At 45.8% G+C, this 19,284-nt stretch overlaps 1 protein-coding gene across 25 annotated transcripts in view; it reads left to right on the forward strand.

Annotated features, from left to right (window-relative positions):
• LOC110476993 (uncharacterized) overlaps positions 1-19,284 on the forward strand; it is a 169,232-nt gene that overhangs the window by 118,325 nt on the left and 31,623 nt on the right. For 19 of the 25 annotated variants that reach the window (XR_014953055.1, XR_014953073.1, XR_014953067.1 and 16 more), the window contains 2 exons: positions 1,451-1,595; positions 5,612-5,746. Coding sequence is in view for 3 of the 25 variants with exons in the window: in XM_085572565.1 (XP_085428691.1) it covers positions 5,612-5,746; positions 10,089-10,119 (166 nt within the window). In the remaining 22 variants the exon portion in view is untranslated. Of the gene's footprint in view, positions 1-1,450; positions 1,596-5,611; positions 5,747-10,088; positions 11,437-19,284 lie in introns of those variants that run through there. The other 6 variants (XR_014953070.1, XR_014953063.1, XM_085572564.1 and 3 more) reach the window with 4 other exon arrangements.

Raw genomic sequence — 19,284 nt, forward strand, 5'->3', positions numbered from 1 at the left:
ATTTGTTTGAGTTTTCTCCATCCCTCATTATTGTAGATGCAAGAATATGTCCTGTCAAACCATGTCTGTTAAGTGGTGAAGAGAGAATGTGGATTGCCTAAGCTTCCAGCACAGAAGTGGTGCTGCTGTGACAGAGAGTGTTTGCCAAGACCTTTGGAGCTCAAAGACACCAACAGAGATGTTTGTGAAGTGCACAAGTATAGAAGTGCTGCATGAAACCATGGTCTGGGTTGTGCTGAATATTCCTATATGACCAAATGAAATGCTGACATGTAAGGGAAGCTTAGGCACACCATCAGCCTCCTCTGATTATTGTCAGTATTAAGCCCAGATTGGCAGCACCAGGTCAGGTAGTCACCCAATATGGTGGGGACTTGCTATTTCAGTGAGGAAATAAGACAAAGCAGCACTGGGGAAGCCGTCACACAGAGAGGACAACTGGGATGTTGTTTCCCACCACCCAAGCTCAAGCCTTCTCCTCTTCTTGCCTCAAGTGTGGCTTCTTCTCCTAGCCCTACAGCATTGCTCAGCTTAAGGAAAGAACAGTAGCTTGGGTGGGGAGATGAAAGAAGAAATGTTATTTCATTGACCAGTGTCAACAAACTATATGGAAAGAAGAAAAAGAGGATGGATGGAAGGAATCCAGCTGTCTTCTTCTGCAGAGAAGAAATCTCTTTGTAGCATTGAGGCTGCTTCCAGGGTTCATGATTCAGCTTTCAGGTCGGTTGTTGGTAGTTAGGATGTTTTCATTTTGACTTCTTCTGTTGACAAGGCAGTAAGAGCTCTGTGAGGACGCGTATCTCTCCATCACATATGACTAATTGTACTGGGACAGCCGTGAGCACAATAACACTTCTGTTTTCCTCCAGAACAGCTCCATTACAGACTGCCTGGTAGCTGAGCCCCAGCAAGTGTTTTTGCAGTTTTGCTGATTGTGCAGCCCAGATAACCTGTGAGAGAGCAAACATGGAAAGTGTTGAATATTCAGCTCAAAAACCAGAAAACAGACTTGTGTCACTGCTTGTCTGAACTGAGCTTTTAACCGCGTGTTGTCAGTGCTTTTCAGGAAAGTCACCTCGTCTGGGACACGTCATCTGGCAGTGAAGTGCTCCCATTTAGGGACAGCCATCAAGAGTTCTGCAAAGGCCAGGGCTCATGGCTAGGCGCTGTTGTCTTTGCAGCTTAGTGTTGTGTTTTACTTTTCCCGTCTCCTTGGAGAGCAAAACCCAATCTGTGCAAAACAGATGCAATTTTAAACAGGATTTGTCTTAGTCTTACACTCAAAAAACTGTCTCCAAAAGAGCCAGTGCATAGCAGAAGCTAGCGGAAGACTTTCTCCAGATGTTTGCTGCTGTTCATCCTATTTCTGCAGCAACCCAGGAGTTTTGGTGCAATGTAAGTACTGAATTTAAATTTCTTGGCATTAAACTGGTTGTCTTCTGTTCCTCAGGGAAACAGCTGTATTTATGCATGAAAACCACACTCTCATTCCTCAAGAAGTGTGTTGGCATAGATGAGCCTCTGACCTCGATGTATCAGCTCAGTGGTCAACAGCCTTATGCAGAAAGAGCTTTGGTGTGCAACTCTTCCACTTGGTGAGTTTAATCTATGTATGGATTACAAAGAAGGTTCTCTACAAGAGGCTATGCAGGTTTAAATCTGCCCTTCCTTTGATGAAATCATTGCTTGTTCCTCAAGGAGATTTGTGATATCTGCATTCTAAGTGTGCAGGTGGGCAGTCTGTCCAACATAGGGAGGTAGCAGAGATCTGTGTGACTCTTCCTCTGTCCCTTTTCCCTAGGAGAGAAGCCAGTTTTCCTTCCTGCAGCAAGGCACCTCTTCTGATTTAGGAGTGCAAGACTACTTGTGTCATGACACTGTCACAAGGCCATAGTTTCTGCCTGGGTGGTGGAGAACACTCCTAATCAGTAGGAGAAGGATGATGCACCAGGAGGTAGCCAGTCAGTGCAGACCTTCTGAGGGCTTTGACTTCTCATAACAAATTCACCAAAGGTCCACTTCAGTCTATTTCTCCTCTCCTTGCTATGTTGGCTTTATTGTTTGTTGTTTATTGTTGGAAGACAGGAGTTACCTAAGAAGCTCTGGGCAACTGAGTAGCGGAGCTGAGCTTGGGATGTGAACTTGGCAGCTGCAGACACCAATGAGGAAACTGCTCTCCTGAAAGTGTGAGGAATCTCTGGACACAGAGTGTGCACAGCATTGTGACTGTGATCTGCCTGGATGAATGCTCTGTTGATACTCCTTGCAGGGGCTAGTGCATGTGTCTGCAGCTCTTAAAAATAAGGGCATTGCCCAATGTCCCTGTCAGCCTTGAGCATAGTTCCCGTCATTCCTGCTGGATGCCCTGCGGTGGGAAGAGCAGGCGTGCTGGCTGCCAGTTCAGGTCTAAAAATGATGTCTGTGCAAAGTCCATCCTTGTCTGGACTCCAAGGGGCTGCTGTGCACAAGGCCTTCACACAGTTTCCTTAACAGCCTCCTTTTCACTTTTTCCAGGGACTTGCACTGTGCTTCATTTCAGAGTGATCCAGTGAATTAACATATTGTTGCTGCTGCCTGGGTAATTGCATGCCCAGGGTCTGCTTTGCTCCAGCACAGTCTTCCCGCTTCCCAGACAGAAAGCATCCTTCTCCTTTGGCAAACAAAGATGCAAAGTATTGCCCTGAGGCCTAGCTCAAAGGCTGGAGGAATGAGAGGGTAGAAAGAGGAGCTGTTTCTGAAAGTATATCTGGCTTCAAGAGCTTACCTATCAATGAGGAGTTGGAAAAGGGGTTTTTCAGTCTTTATTTCTGTACAAAAGTACTAATTTTGACTGAAGGTGTGGTTTTCTTGGTGATTTATGCAGGCACTGGTATGGGTGCAGTTGCAGAAATTTAGTTTAGCACAAGTCGCCATGAGGATTCAGAACTGCTCGAAATGAGCTGTCCTGGGTCACACAGGAATTTCAGCAGAAGTTGAAACTGAGTGGTCTGATACTCTCTTTGTACTGAAAATAAAACTCTTTGAATAGGTAAGTGTCAAAATGCTTGCTGGTCTCACTTCCAAGTGCAAAAAAATTCACATGTGGAGAAACCTTTAGAGCCTCTAAGTTCCTGTGAGACAAGACCACATCTCAGAACACTTTGGTGAGCATATTATCGAAATGGGGTGTGTTTCTTAATGCAGATGCAAGTTTGCATTTTTGAAAGATGATATTTGGTCAGGACTGACTTCTGGTGGGGAGCTGGCATCCCTTAGGCAATAGTCTCCAAAAAAAAATTGTGTGGTTATGTGCAACATGAGGAGGGCAGCTTTACTTCCTAGCACAGGTTGGCTATCAAACAGATGCATTAAGAGGAGGGGGAGCATCCAAACTCAGAGATAGTGGGGAGGAAGTTGATTTATAGCTCTACCACTATCTTTCTTGGTGACCTGGAGCAAGAAGATGAACTTCTCCTTTTCCACCTCCTCCTCTGTTGCCCACCCAGCACATGTGGCAATTGCCTTGTAGTTTGTATGGGTCCTTCTAAAAAGTTGGAACTTGGTAGTGCTATCTGTAAAGTCCCTTTTCATCTTCTCAGTTGTGAACATTTCCTGTCCATTAGCAACATAAGCTTTTTTGACTGAAAGGAAGAGATTTTTCCAACACTCTTTTTGACACAAGGGATGGAGAGGATGATGTGGCCATGTTCACAGTGTAGCTGGGTCATCCTGCACCAGAGTTGTGCAGTCTATGGGGCAGAGGGAAGGCTTCTTGAGGCATCTCCATCCTCTGGAATAGAGGCTGCAGCCTTGGGCAGTATATGGAGAGCCCTTTTGTGATTTGCCTAGCCATGGGCCTTAGGGAATCCCACTTGTTCTGTAACATGTGTGGGTATTTATGCGCACACACAAGGAAGAAGGATGGACGTGTGTGTGCTGCAGGTGGGATATGGACAAAGGTTCCTTTGCCACTGGCACCCCAGCTGAGAGGAGCAGTTGCATGTGGGCCACTGTGGGACTGCATGCAGGACTGGGGTTTGTTGTGTCCTGAGAGGAACACAGGCACAGTGCCCAGGGATGCCTTCTGGGCCTTCGTGGTCTTGGATGTGGTTGTTTCTCTAACTCTTTCACTTGGGGGACATCCCAGTCCCCGAGTGCTAAGTGATTCCCAACCTTCCTCCAAAGCTCTTGCACTGGTGGCAGTTAGGAGATGTAGGGTAATACAGGCTGAAAGGGATCTTGGGTGGGTCAGCTGTGAGATCAGACCAGGCTGTTTGTGACTTTGGTCAAGTCCTGCTTTCGGTGAACTCGGCTGTGTTCCCAGTGACCTCTCTGCAGGTGCTGGGGCTGCTGCTGCATCCCTCAAAGCCATCTCTTGCTCTGGCTGTACAAGCCCAGCTCCCATAGCTTCTTCTCTTTGGGCAAGTCACCAATGCTCCTCCACTGCACTTGATCCAGTTTGTCCCTGTGTTTCTTGTACCAAAATAAGATGCAGTGTCCAGATGGGCTCTAATGAGTGCTGAGATCTCCTGGCTATTTCTGCTCCTGCAGCCCAGTATGCTGTTGGGCTTTGCTGCAGTTTCTTTCCTAAGGTCCAGGTGGCCTGTGGTACCAACAACTGTCCCAGCCCTTGAGGAGTTGGCAGAGCTGCTGGGACATGGGGCTGTGCCTAGATGATTGCTTAAATAGGACCCCTGCAACTGTGTTTGGAAAGCCTGAGTGTTTCTCAGCAGCCAGGAGGGAAGAGGAACACAGAGGAGCCCTGGGGTGGCAAAGTCTTCTTCTCCTTGCTAATGGTGTGGGCTCCCATAGGGAGAGACACAGAGCCCAGACAGATGAGTTCTGCAGAAAAAAAGCAGAGAGGTGTAGTGTTATAACTACCACTGTCCCACTTACTCATCTGGAAAGCAAGATTTTACTCGCTGCTCTGCTTGCCGTGGGGCTGTGACTTGATGGCCATGGACTGCTGAGGTCCTGCAATACCAGTGCACAGGGCTGTGGAACATACCTCACTGTGCTCGCTGCTGGGCTTGAACCCCTGGACCCCTGGAGCCATGTGCAGAGGAATAGTGTGTATGTATGCCATACTCAAACAAAATGCTGCAATTCTGTTCTGTGCTGCCAAGTTGGTGTGTGAGTTTCAAAGCAGCAACCTATATTTTTGAAGATTCAAGAGCCTTGGGGAAAGATCTATTTTTTAATGCTGTACTAATTTAATAAATGTCTTTTTTTAGTATAGGAAGGTAGCAATAAAAGACAAAAAGGAGAAAGAAATGACAGAAAGACCTGTACAATCATTCTAAAGATTTTCTGTTTTTCCATTCATGTTCTTTTCAGGAAATGAAACTGGTTATATATGGTATAGGATTGAAACCACATATCACAAGCCACTGTCAAGTTCATGAAGTGACCACATTGAAAAAATAGTGAAAAATGGGTTCTTACTGGTGCCTTCCTAGCCTGTAGGAATCCTGGCTGCGGCTTGTGATTGTAGTAGGGTGAAGATTTGCATTTTCAAATTGGTGGTTTTCCTTTTTGCTCTTCCACTTCCTATAAACTAATTTAATGCAGTGTTAATTGTGAATCTAGAATGCAAATCGACTCACCTGCTTGTTTTTTCTTTCATTTTCAGATTTTCTAAGTATGGAAGCTCTCCTGAGGAGCTGCATTATGTGCTGCTGGCCCTGAGATGGGATGCAGAGCAAGGAGTGAAGAAGAGCTGTGCCAGTGCTTTTGTGAGGAGAGGGGCTTTCCGGCACGTCATATGGTAATATGACATTTTACTCTTAGCAGCAAAAATCCTTATCCTTCTTGTTTGGTTTTTTTTTTTTTTTTTTTTTTTTTCCAGGACAGATGCTATTTCCCGTTAAAGATGCTTTGTATGCAAATCAAGGTGATACAACAAGAAAAAAGTCCTGAAAGCAATCACGATAAACTCAGCCCACTGGGGAATTCCTGCTTATCATTTATCTTTTGTTTTTTTCAGTTCTGTACAAGATACTTCTTTGCCTGTGCTTTCTTACAGTCTTTAATGTTTGTCCTGCCAGACCTCTTGCTTACGAATTACAGTGCTTGCATTTTTCAGGGCTCTGTGTCAATCTGCACAAACAAAAGGCAGTAAGTGCTGGAAATTGGGGTTAACAGTCCCTGTGTTTCAGCTTGATCTTGCATTGATCCAGTGCTTTCTTAAGTTCAAGCCAGACATGAGCCTCACATTACAGATTGCCATGTGCCTGTAGTGATGATCTACTGGAAAGGTGATCCCAGAAACCTCAGGAATGAAAAAAAAAGAGAGATAAAAAGCAAAAAGAAGCCAGCAAAAATTGTACCTAGTAAGTTAAATAGGAACAGGGTTTGACCTCAATAGATGGTGTGGGCAGCACTGCACTAATGCAGTAACATGAATTGATCACCTCATTGCTCCAGCAAGGCATATTCACATAGAATCACAGACTGGTTTGGGAAGGGACTTCAAAGATCATCTAGTTGAACTCCCTTGCCATAGGCAGGGAGACCTTCTATCAGACCAGGTTGCTCAGGGCCCCTTCCAACCTGGCCTTGAACGCTCCAGGGGTTGGGCATCCACAACTTCCCTGGGCATCTGCTCAGCCTGTGCCCTATAGGTGTCCCTATAAGTGGATGGTGCTGCTCAAAGCCTTGCTCTCACCAGGCTGCCACCCTGCTGATGTTACAACAGGCTGTCAGGGTGAAAAAAAGACTCAGAATCAGAAAAGGATGTGTCAGAGAGCTGCAGAACGGCATTGCCAAAGAACATTCTCTGTGTGTCCAGAGATAGCCACTGCAGCCCAGGTCTTGTTGAATCATGCTGTGGTTGTTCTGGCCTTTGTGTGGGTAGCAGTGATAATCATTGTGTGTGGTGTTGGGTTTTATTATTCCTTTTTTTTTTCCTTAAATATAAAATGAACAGTCAAATTGGTATTGGTGAGGCAGCAAGCCTGGTGCAGCTTTTATCTATCCTGAACCTTGGAACAAAGGAGGGGAGGAAAATGGCTTGACCAGTTTGGCAGCCGTGCACGTAACGGTCCCGGAGTTCAAAGCAAAGGGCACAACAGTCAGGTACCCAAACCCGCCTGGGCTTGGGCTGATAAGTCACATTTCAAAGTAAAAGGCAATCCTGCAGGGGCTCTGCTGAGTGCCTAAAGCTCCAGTGCTGAGTCTTCTTTAAAAGGGGATTTCATAAGGAGTAATATGAACAGAAATGGCTCTTTTGTGGTTTTGCACATTCCAGGCATGCCAGGACTGTTCCTGTCAAGGATGGGCAGTCTCTGGGGTTTTGGCTTCTTTTTCTTTTCTTTTTTCTCTTTTTTTTTTTTTAATTTATCCCCAAATATTTGCCACAAACTAGCAGCTGAAATGGTGAAAAATAAATAAGAGTTGCAAAATCATTACAGTCGCAGTAATGGAAACTGTGAAGCTTATACTTAAATTGGCTGTGGGGTTTCACTCCATTTTCTGCACTGTTCTGCTGTGAGGATTACTACTTTTACCTGCTATGACCACTTCAGGATGGGTGATTTGAAAGCAGAGCTTTAACTGCTTGAAGTTGGTTACCCAGGACTTCAAAAAGCAGTGCTTTTGGCTTTTTCACCAGGAATACTTTCAGAGTCAGAACCAGGGGACCAAAATACCAATCCTGAGAATTTGTTTTCAGCCCAAGTTTGACCGGAGCACAAATACAGACAGAGAGAGAAAGCATCTCTTTGAAAGTGGCAATAGAAGTGACACTGTTGGAGTGAACCTTCTGGCCTGGTTTTATTAAATGTGAATATGGTTACTTAGTGGTGAACAGGAACTGGAGTGGATTTAGGAGATAGGTCCTGAAGCCCCCTCCCATCCTCCAACGCAGGCTGATGTTACAGGGAAGTCTCAAGGCTGTTGCCTGGGCCGTTTTGGGTCTGTGGGTGGAGGAATTTAATCACCAGAATTGCCATCAAATGCTGCCCTTACAAGATACAAGGAAGAAGTGCTTGTGTTAATTCTGTGCTCAACATACATATTTTTCATCTTAGACAAGTCTGGTCTTCTAGCCTTCTGGACTGCTGCCATTTTGGGTTTGGGAATTTTTTTTTTTTCTTTCTCCATCAGTGCTACCAACCACAGAATTTTGGAAACAAAAAGTCCTAAGGGGGGTGTTCAGCGGTGAGCTCTTTTTACTAGGCTGATCTTTTTGGAGTTGGTTTTGAAGTGGATTTTGTTCTGTCCACTCAATGTCTCTGCTGTGGAAATATTTATTGCTGTGAAACTGTAGCAAGCTTTATAAGTGGCAGGAAAAACCACTTTTGTAACCAAACAAATGTGCTTTCCCTACAAGCCACACAGATGTACATTTGGAATTTTTTGTTTTGTTTTGTACCAAAATAGTTTTTCCACTGTGTTATCTGGAGTGGGAAAATTAGTAGACATTGCATTTTAATATAGATTTCATCCATGTAATCACAACAGAAGTGTGCATAGAGATTCTCTGTTATTCTGCTTTTTCTGTATATTTGCTTAGTGCTTTTGTGCCTTAGAATCTCTGTTTTTCTTCTTTTTGATGGTTTGAGAGGTTTGATAGGGACAACAAAAGTGCTTAAAAGTATTAAGGTCCTTGGGAAAGCTACAAAAGTTGTGCAGTGGTGAAGAGATGCAGGCAACCTGTAGAAGAGCCAGATTTTGACAGCATGGGAAGTGGTTAGCGCCTCATTGGACATCCTCACATCAAAGCTGGACAGTGGGTTGCTTGAAATACTCTGTTTGAACCACAAATTGCTGGGCTTTGGGCAGAAATCACTGTATGAAATTCTGTGGTCTTTATTAGGCAGGCGGACAGACAAAATAATTTTGTTGGTTTCTCTTGGAGAATTTATGAATCACAGTCAGGGTGTTCTGGGGGGGGTTTGAGTTTCCATGAAAAGTTTGCCGTGGTAGCATGCAGACAACAAACCCAACTGTTCTCTTGTCCTTTCATCGTGCTGTGTTGCTTTTGAATTGTTCCAGGAGGATGAAATTGGGCTTGTTATTTAAATTTCAGTATGGGTGGCCAGAGCAACTCTACCTTGGTTTTTATGGACTTCCAGGAATGGATGGTGCCTTATGCCAGCCCTGATTTAACAAACACCTGAGGACCAACTCAGCACTGCAGCATAGCCCATGGGAATTGTGTACCATGGGATCCTGCAGCAAGGCAGTGTCTGGGAATATCTCCTCGCACTCTTTAGTAGCAAGGATGTAATCAGCCCTTGTAGGCTGGTATCTGATTAAACAGCACAGTGTGGAAAAAATATCAATCCCACACTTGTTTAGGTAGTTGAACATGTGTAGTTGGCAACAAAGAATTTGGGTTCTGTCTGAAGTGTGTGTGAGCCCATCTGGGGAGCACAGTGTCAGGGAGAGAGTCCGTGGGATCCTCATCTGAGAGCGAGCTCGTGATGGAGCTGTGAGACAGAAAGGAACCCTGCAACTCTGGAGAGCAAGTAGGAGCAGGGGTGTGACTTGTGACTTTGTCCTTTTAAAGGGGGACACGCTGCCTGGTGTCTGTAGGCAAGAAGGGAGGGGAAGTGCCAGGAAGAATTCACGGCAAGCCACAGATGACTTGGGCTTGCTTTGACTCCAGGCATGAGGAGTGCAATGTATTTGATTAATGGGGATGAAGGCTGGCAAGGGGGTGACTTGACTGCCACATCTACAGGAAGAAAGTTTTGATCAGCAGGTTTGGGGTAAGGAGGAACCCTTAGAATTTCTATGTCCTTTTCCAGATTTTAGAGGAAATGTCTCTCTAGCATTGCAGATTTAGTTTAAAATATTTGGCTTATTATGTAGAGATCCTGGGTGAAAGGGACTGATATGCAGTGTAGTGAAGGCAGGATGGATATTTTTGAGTCTTTCAGCCTTCATGCTCAGAGCTCTGGTACTCCTCAGCACCTTCTTCCCTCAAAGAAGGGAAGCACCTTGTTCTACTCTTTTTCTACCCCTCCCTGGGGTAGGGAAGTTCTGCCACAAAACTGGGCATAGCATAAACTGTCAGGAGAAAACGCTTCAGAGCCATTGTGTCTTAAGACAGGTGTCTAAGATAGCTGGCTTTCCCTCTGGTAATGGCTATTGTCCTCCAGCAGCTATGTGGGAGACCAGAAATCTGGCTGAGGTGTGGACTCCTGTGCTTTGGATGGCTGAAGCTGCGTGAGGTGAATGCCCCTCTCACTACCTGTGTGCATGATGAGTTTGTGGAATAAAGAACCTAACAAAGAACTGTCTGACACCACCTGAGATGAAAATAATATGGAAACCTTAATAAGCTCTCTGCAGCTGAGCAGTCCCTGGAGGTCCTGTAGCAAACCTGACCCACTTGCTGAACCCCAGCAGTGCAGCACTGGGCACTCCTCTGCCTGCCTTCAGAAGAATAAAAGGACAGCAGTATGAAAAGAGACAAGTACAGGGCACAGCAATCAGTGGTAAGTCTTTAGTAAGAAAGAGCTGGGGTATTTTGTTTTCTATTAAAAGCAAACCCACCTTCTGCAGCATTTCTCTTTGTGAGGTGCTCAGAAAGGAGGGAGGTGTTGGCAGAGGTTTGTTTTCAACCTGATTGAATGTTTTCCCAGTTCTTTCCCTGCACTCCAGTTCATCCCACCCCAGTCTTTCCAGCCATGCCATGTTGGGAAGCAGCTGTGAGCTCATCCTCAGGGCTGAGTTCTAACATGGTAACTGTCCTGGGGTCAGTTTCTTTGCAGGGATGGGGCGAGGGCTCTTGCCACTGGTAAGAAGCAGCTTGACTCTTTTGCCAGTTGTCTCAGTTTACTGTCAGGATGGCCTCCCATGATGGCTCATCATGAGCCCAGCCTCCCATTTCTAAGCTCCTCAGAGGTGTTACCATTTTGCCTTGGCTTCATATTAGGGCATTTGAGTGGATAAAGTGGGTAAAACTCAAATCCAAAACCTCTGGACTTTGGGAAGATAATAGCAGTGGACTATTAGTAGCAAACTGTAACCCATATCCCCTTCCCAGGTAGCTGTTGCTGAGAAGATGGTCCCCATGTGCTCCTCAGAAGGGCTGCTGAGCTGCCAGACAAGCACCAAGCTTTCCCCTTCCTGCATGTACCTGTCCTGCTGGCTGCAGCCCGTGCTGGACTCTGGGAGGATGCAAGGCTCTGGCTCTTTGAATGGCTGTCCAGAAGAGTGAGGGAAAACCTCCATGGACACAAACCACATTGATTTGCTGGTGTTGCTTCTTGTAGTTTTTTCTTTTGGCTATCTGAAAAACTTAAGTACAAACCTCTTTCACCTATTTGACATTAAATCACTAATGGATGGCAAAAGGTTTCATGTTTGGTTTTTAGCTGAAAAAGTGATAATGCAATTATAAACCTCTCATCCATTATGTATCTTTGAACTATGTGAAAAGTGTAAATTTTTACAGAAAATGTGAGAGTGATGGGGGTTGTGGAATAAACTTTTTTGCCTGAATTTTATTCTAAGTTCTGAATTAATGAGATGTATTTAATGGGTCTGAGAAAGCTGTGATTTTTCTCCTTTTCTTCCTGCAGTGTTGGGCTTTTTTATTCTTTTTTGGGGGGCTTTTTGGGGTGTTGTTGTTGTTTAGCTTTTTTTTTTGTAATCAAAATATTTACTCCACAAGTTAAAAGGTTTTTCATAAACAAGTTAATGTCAAAAGAAAAGTAAGGATGAGGAGAGACCAGACATTGGGTTTTAGTTATTTCCTATTTTTTCCTTTTAAGCTTCAGCAAAATGGCAATGATTTCATTTTGACCCACTTTCAAATCACATTAGCAAATGAATACAGGATGGGAAGGACAATCATGTGAACTTAAAAAGTGCAGCAGGTCAGGACAGGAGAGAACAGCAGCAATCCTGCTCTGACCATCTGCCCAGACTGGGATGTTTTAGTGTATCCTACAACATTTTTTGTGTCATCAATAACAAATTTCCAGTGATTGGAAGGGATAAGGAAAAAGGAGCCCCTAGTGCTTTGCCCATTTTCCTTGGCTCCCTTTCAGGTGTCAGCAGCCTGCATCTCACAGTCACTGCAGCTGCATTGAGCACCTTGTTCTTGTGTAGAGCACATCAGTGCAGATGAGTGCAAGAGGATGCTTGCTCTGGTCCCTGAGCTCTGGAGCCTGCTATTAGTGCCAAGGCTGAGCACAAAAGCCTCACCAGGAAGGAGGGTACATCATCTTCAGTTAGCAGCAGGGAGCTTGTTGCAATACTCTCAGGGCCCACTGAGCTCCCTCACATCTCTCCTGGCTTGTGAGAGGATGGACCTTTGGCTGTGATTCATCCAAGATTCTGCTGAGCTGCTCTTCTCCACAACAGGTCTGCCTTTTCAGGGAAGGCATGCCAGCAGCTTCCTCTGGGGTTGGAAAAGTCACCTCCACAGTTACCCTCTTCCTGGAGAAGTACGTTTGATTTACCTTAGGAAATTAGAGCTGCTGCATTGACCTTGATGGAGCTATTCTGTGTGGTTTGTGTTTGGTTCAGGAGAGTTCAGTGACATTTCTTAATCACTATCAAAACTCTTCACTGTGTGGTAACTTCAGCATTCCCAGCTTTGGCCTTAGAGCAGAAGCAGCAGTGCTTTTTCTTCCGTGAATCCCTGACTTTTTTCTGGCACTTGTCAGGTGTAAGGAAGGGTGGTCTTGGTGTTACATCTCCTGAGCCCTTCCTCACTGTTATCCTCAGCCAGTGCCTAGGAAAGATGTAACATGAGCTGGTTATCTATGAAAAAGAATTGTTTCTGAATGATTGATATGTGGGATTATTCCAGTCTCTGCCTGTCTGCTTTTGTCACTGTGAGACTGAAGCAGCGCCTCAGTCTTCTGTCCTTATTCCCATTTTAGTGAATGGCTGGCTGAGGAGCTGCAGAAAAGGTAACCCCAAGAGACATGGGATGCTGATACAGCTCCCAAGGGTTTGGAGTGATGCTGCTGGGGGTGCCCAGCCTTGGGTGAGCATGTCAGTGACACCCTTGCAGTGGCTCTCCTGCCTGCCTGGGACCTTGTAGCTTCAGGGTGTGAGTTACTACCAAAATTTAACACTGTCTCAGCCAAGTCAACAAAGAATTATCACTCTGGTCATAACTGGAGGTAGATATGGCTCTGCTTGGCTTCTTACGGGCTGCCTAGAGTTTGTGCACAACTCCATATCCAAAGCCTTCCTTTTCCTGGTGCCTGACCACCAGGTGACAAGCAGAAGTACAAAATCCCTGTCCCCAGCCATCTGTAGAGAGTCACCCAGGGACCAGCCCTGGCATTGCTCCCTGAAACTCCATGGAAGTCCTACTGCTTCCAGATGTCCTGCCTGTCCCTTGCATGTCCAGTCATCTTTATTAAACCTCTGCAGCAGATTGGGATTGGGAATCAAAGGGATAAAGCACAGTTTGGGGTCTGTGAATGGTTGCAGAAACCTGGGGCAGGGAGATGAGAGCAAGGAGTGATAATGTGCTAAGCCACTGCAGGTGCTGGATCAACAGAGGGTGAACCAACCCCTTGCTTCCCTCCCACCAGCAGGCTCCTGCAGAGATGTGAAATTCAAGCAGCAGAGACCTGGGGGGGACTTGCTCCTGGCTCGTGGCACCTCCTCTTGCCCTGGTTGGCAGTCATCTGGATGTGTTGCCTCATGCCAAACTCATTCATAGATGCCTAATCCTCTGCAGCCAGCCAGCTCGGTGTCGAGGACTTCCTTCCAGGAGCCAGATACGTCAGGTCCATTATACGTGTGGGTCTTGAGTGACTTGTGCAAGGCCAGGCAGCAAACTTGTGGCTGAGCAGGTGTTGAAAACCAGCTCTCCCAAGCTTTGAGTTGGCAGCCTTTCCACCAGGAAATCCTTCGTTTAACTTTCCACCACAGCAGATGGGCTTGCATTGATGTAGGAGGGAAGGCTCCATGCTCTTGTGCATTTCTTCCCATCCTTCTTCACCTCCTTGCACTTCTCCCTGAAGGCATCTTCTCTCAGGGCGAAGAAATACTGTTCAGTGTCTAGGAGAGAGCAGAAAGGGAGCTGGATTGCCTCTGGCACCATGAACTGAAGAAGAGAATGGAATAGTTTTGGGCAAGGTTCGAGGCAGGTCATGCAAGTTTGCAAACAGCTTCTGCAGGGCTTCATCACCAGCTCTTATCCATGAGAGCCTGTCAGGTGTAGCAGCAGGTTTCTCTGCCACCCCTCACGTCTCTCTCCTTCAAAGCAGGAACAAGCTGCCCTGGAACAGGCTGACCTTCGGTATAATTATTTCTGCTTTTTTTTCCCCGAAGTCAGGGTCACCCGAGTAAAAGCTGAGGAAAACTAAAGCAACCTCGGCTTTTTGTCAGTTTTCCTTGCAACAGTGACAGGGCTGTTGTTCTGCTCTTGGCATTAAGTAAGAAATCAGTGTTACCATGGGAGCAAACTCCCAAACAGGTGGCGATCACACACATATTAACCTGAACCAGTGCAGGAGGCACCACGTCCCCCTGCAGATCCGCCAAGGGTAGAGGAGATCTCATTACTCTTTGTTTGTGCTCAGAATGTGGCTGTCCAGAGGATGGTGCCCAAATAGATAAGGCTCTAGGCACAGATGTCCGGTTTGATTATTCCTTTCCTTTTGCAACAAACCATATGGTACTGTGGGCAGCACAGATATCTGGCAATCAAAATTCCTGGGCTCCCTCCCTGACTCCACCATTCACTCATTTAATTTTCAAAGCAGTTTACATGCATCAGCAAAACTTGCTGCATTGAACCTCCCCACCTTCTTAAAACAAGAGCTCCCCCATATCACTGGAGGTGCTTTTAAATACAGTCATGTCTTGCTTTGCTATCGCAAAATTACGTGCACTTAATGCTGGTAAACTACTTTGCCACCGACAGATAAAAGGCACTACAGACAGGTTGCTAATCAGTTTGATTAAGTAAAGCACCTAAAGTTTGCCACTGCTGCTAGATGATTGCAGGCTGATCTGTCTATAACCCACAGAAGTAAGATGAATTAGGCATGATAAGCATTGTTTGGTTTCTGGTGTGTCAACCAGTGAGTGAAATGACTTGGTGTTTATATGCCAGGTCACAGTGAAAAGTTTCTTGTGATTGGAAATGATTAGGCACACTGATTAATGCTTCCAGGACTCTTTGATCCAGAGCTGCCAGTTGGAATGAGTCTTGCTGCACTGAGACATCCCAACTGCCTGGTAACAAAAGTGCAGGGGGTAGAAAATTGACTGAAAAAATGCAGGTGGGGATGGGAAGGCTCTGCTGTAAGATATGCTCTTTTTCCATTGGGCTCCAGGCTTGCATTCTTTGAACCATCTTCTTATTCCTGGAAGTCAAGGCAGTTTGTTACTCATATTGTCCTTGTCAGGTTTATTCATTTTAAAGAAAATGTTCAGGAAGATTGCCAAGTCATCTGAACTTCCAGCACTGATAAGGACCTCAGGGTCTGCTAAGTTAAGAAGACAACATCCCAAGTCCAAGAAAAGCTTTAGAATACAGCACTTCCAGAGTAGTCTCAACTCTTGTGAAACTGTTACTTCTCTCTGTGTGCAGGTGGCATCTCCTTGTGATGGATGGTCTCCTTTCAGCCATAGGAATTCCCATTTTAACCCCCAATTATAATACCCCCTTTTATCATAGGTGAAATATTTGAAATTATTTCCTATGACAGGACACAGGAAGATTGCCTTGAGTAAGAGGTAGATTCCCCGACATTTCTTACCATTCCCACACCAGCACACCATTTGTCTTCATTATTTTGTGTCTCATTCATGCCATGAGTTCTGTGGTTAAACCTTGAACCAGCTGGGGGACATGAACATGGCTGAATGTCCACTACATTTTCTTTACAGCCAGGACTGCACTGATTGTCATGCTCACTGTCACACCTGTGTGTCCATACTTGTTCCTTCTGGGGTGATGTCCTTTTTTTGTGTGATTTGTGGATATCAGGATGGGATTTCAATAAAAACCAAGCATAACCTGTTAGCAGGTCACTCCAAATAGCTCTGGAAAATTAGGAATGAAGACTCTAAAATGTCTGGATGTACTGTGGAGCTGAATTGTGGTGTCCACACCCAAGGGCATTAAGCCATTCTCAAATCACTATCTGCTCTCTGTTTTAGGAGAGTCTCAGGTCTATAGCAACTTACCTCAGAATTCTACTGCAAACTCAGGTGGTTCAGCAGCTCCAGCTGCTTTTGTTCAGGGAAGGGAGTAGGCAAGAACTGGGGCTGGCCCCTCCTCAGGCTACCCAAGGACATCCCTGCTACTCGTGGCCAGCTCTGTGCTGGCCACTTCTGTGAGCTCTGCCTGAGCTCTTCCTGAACACTGAGCATTCTGGCCATCCCACATTTCTCTTGGCTTGTATTTGTGCTGAAGACTCCTGATTTTACCAAACATGGGAAAACTTTTGAGATACTGGAAGTGTTTAGGGGCTGAGAAACCAGTGGATGAAAACCAGTGCCCACCCATGTAGGTCAGTGTAAGGATGAAATCTTAATGCTTTTTAAACCAAACTTCAGTTTCTTTGGGTATGCTATGTTTTCCATGTTTTGCCAAGCATAAGAGCTTGCAGAGACCAGCACTGACAGCTTCTTTGACATGGGAGGTCCATGTCCCATCTTCCACTTGAGTCAATCACCTGCAGACACACCTTCCCAGACCACACCAGGCCAGACACCTTCCCACCACCATTTCATATATCCAGAGATTATCTGTGCTTTCCCTGTACTCGTAGGCCTGGGACCACAGCTGTCCCCATACAAAGCCTCTGCTCTTCAATAGCACATGAACTCAGCCCAAGCTGGGCTGGCAGCTTTGGGATTCCTTTCCTCTGCTGAGCTGTTTTCACAAAATGCATTGAAAGATTGCCATCTTAGTTTACCGTGTCAGTTCTCTGACATGTTTGGTGCCTTCTGGCCAATGTATTCAGCAGAGGGAGGATGGACAGACAATGAATTGCTGGATATTTTTATGTGGGAAATTGGTATAAATATGAATATACAAGAGTTTCCTGTGTTTGTGAAGTTGTGTTTCATACTTGTTTCAAACCTGTGTTGTCTTCCTGTGCATGGTCTGAATCAGCTAATATCTAATTGCAGAGAGTTTTAATAAAAATAGGTGCCTACTCTGCCTATTTTCCAATTTCCAGGTGGCTCCATTGTGGCTGCTTGGCTGCTGCCTGCCCTGCTGCTAATGTTCCTGTTTTCCTCCCCAGCTTGTGTGGCTGCCCTGGCATGTTGCTGGGACAGGGAGCAGTGACGCAGGGTCTCCTGGAAGTCTGTGGATGGGCCAAGTAAAACACAGCTGGGCATCATCCCAAGTACCTCAAAGACTGCTGCACTGAGTAGGTTCCCATTGTCTCAGACATCTCATTGTACTTAATAGCAATGGAGGTGTCTGTATCGCCCTCATTTACAGCAAGCTAGTGACTGGGGCCATGAAAGGGAGGAGTTTGGGGTTAGACATGCCTCCAACTCCTTGGGGTAGGAATCACTGCTTATCAGAAGCAATTTTGGAGAGGTGTTTCAGGTGTGGCTTCCATGCTGGAGACAATTTCACACTGGTGGAAGCCATCCCAGAGTTGTGTGACAGCACTGGTGGCCTCGACACTTCCCCAGCCACATGCCCCTGGCAGTGCTCCAGCTCATTGCCAGCCTGCTTGCTGCCTGGCTTGCCTGCCACATGCAAGACAAGAAAATGTTTATCATCGTCCTTATCATGTTCATCTTGGTATGGATCCTAGCAGGGAGGCAGTGGGTGGGATGATGAGTTCAAAGGTGGCTAGCCAAAAAGTTAGCCAGCTCAGTTATTTGCCTTGTTTTTGCTACCATAGTTAACCCTTTGGCTGCTGGCTCTGGAGTAGGGTATCTGTGGAGATCTGTTCATCTCTCAGGCTCATGGCTCGAGTCCTGACAGGTGTTTTGTTAGGTGAGACCTTTGGTTGCAGCCACTTTTGCCTTTACTGGTAGCAGTTTCTTTTTTTCCTCTTTCATGAGAGGTTGCTGCTCCCTGTGAGAGGCTGGGCCATGCATGCCTGGCCATGCCCATGAGGTGAAGGGCAGGGCTCATGCTCCAGGCTGGCATGATGTGGAGCATAAAACAAAACTGTAGTTGGGGAGGCGTGGCCAGCAAGAATCACAAGACTCACAGCCCCTCTGGGCAGGGTTAGACTGGGCAGACACCTGGCAGAGAGAATGTCTGCCAGGTGTCCAGGTTAGGGTGCAACCCAGGGCATTAAAAGTCTGGGTGTGTGAGAGCTGGAGCTGCTGTTTGAGTCAGTTAGAGATCTTAAAGATCTTTGTGTGTTGGACATCCATGGAAAGAAATTGCTGTTGGATCCTTACTGCTCTCTACTCCAAATTGAAAAGCTCAGGACAATTTTTTCCCCTGACATAAGTGCATAACAAAGTATCTGTTGAGAAGATATGGGAAGGAATCACAGACTAGGTTAGAAGGGACCTCCTGACACCATCTGATTCAATTTTCCATTAAAAATAGTGTTAGTTGAGGCCAAATCAATTTACATCTTTATTATTTCTAGTGAGAAAGATTGCTCTCTCTTCGGGCAACTGATCCTAATGTCGCTCTCACAGAAAAAAGTTTTTTGATATTCACATAAAACATCCCTAGAACTTCCCTAGAAGCCAGTTTTGTCCATTGCTTTTTCTCATATCATCCTTGTGAAGAGATGTGTCTTCACCAGAACTACTTTTTAGGTATTGGAAGGCAGTGATTTGATTTCCCCACACTAAACCTTCCCTGCTGAAGTCTGAGCAAGTGAAATTCATTCAGTCGTAAAGTTCTCCACTCCCCTCATCTTTTTGGTCCCCTCTGGACCATCTCCAGGCTTTCAATGTCTCTTGAACTGCGAAGAAAGAAACTGAACAGTGTGTTCCAGGTGTGGCCTAACAGGAGCTGAATAGAAAGATCACATCTCTTCACATCACATCTCTTCATCTACCAGCAACAGTGTCACTAATTCAGCCCAGGATGCTGTTGACTGCCATTGCTGCCAGGATACTTGGCTGGCTCATGTTCCTCCTGCTGTCTGCCAGGGCACCCTGTGCCTTTTCAGCAGAGCAACTGTCCAGCCAGCCAGTGCCCAGCTGGTGCTTCTGCTTGGGATTATTCCATCCTAGATTCAGGACTTGACATTTATCTCTGCTGAACTTCATGTTAAACTTCATTCTTGTTGGCCAGATCTTGACAGCCCATTGAGGTCTCTATATGGTGATTTCTTTTTCTTCTAGCGCTGCTTCTTCATCCAACTTGGGCTCCTCCTCAAATTTGGTAACAGTGCATTCAGGCCTACCTTCCAGACCACTTAT

The sequence above is a fragment of the Lonchura striata genome, chromosome 2 (assembly GCF_050655825.1).
Source record: "Lonchura striata isolate lonStrDom1 chromosome 2, ASM5065582v1, whole genome shotgun sequence".
Taxonomy (NCBI): Eukaryota; Metazoa; Chordata; class Aves; order Passeriformes; family Estrildidae; genus Lonchura; species Lonchura striata.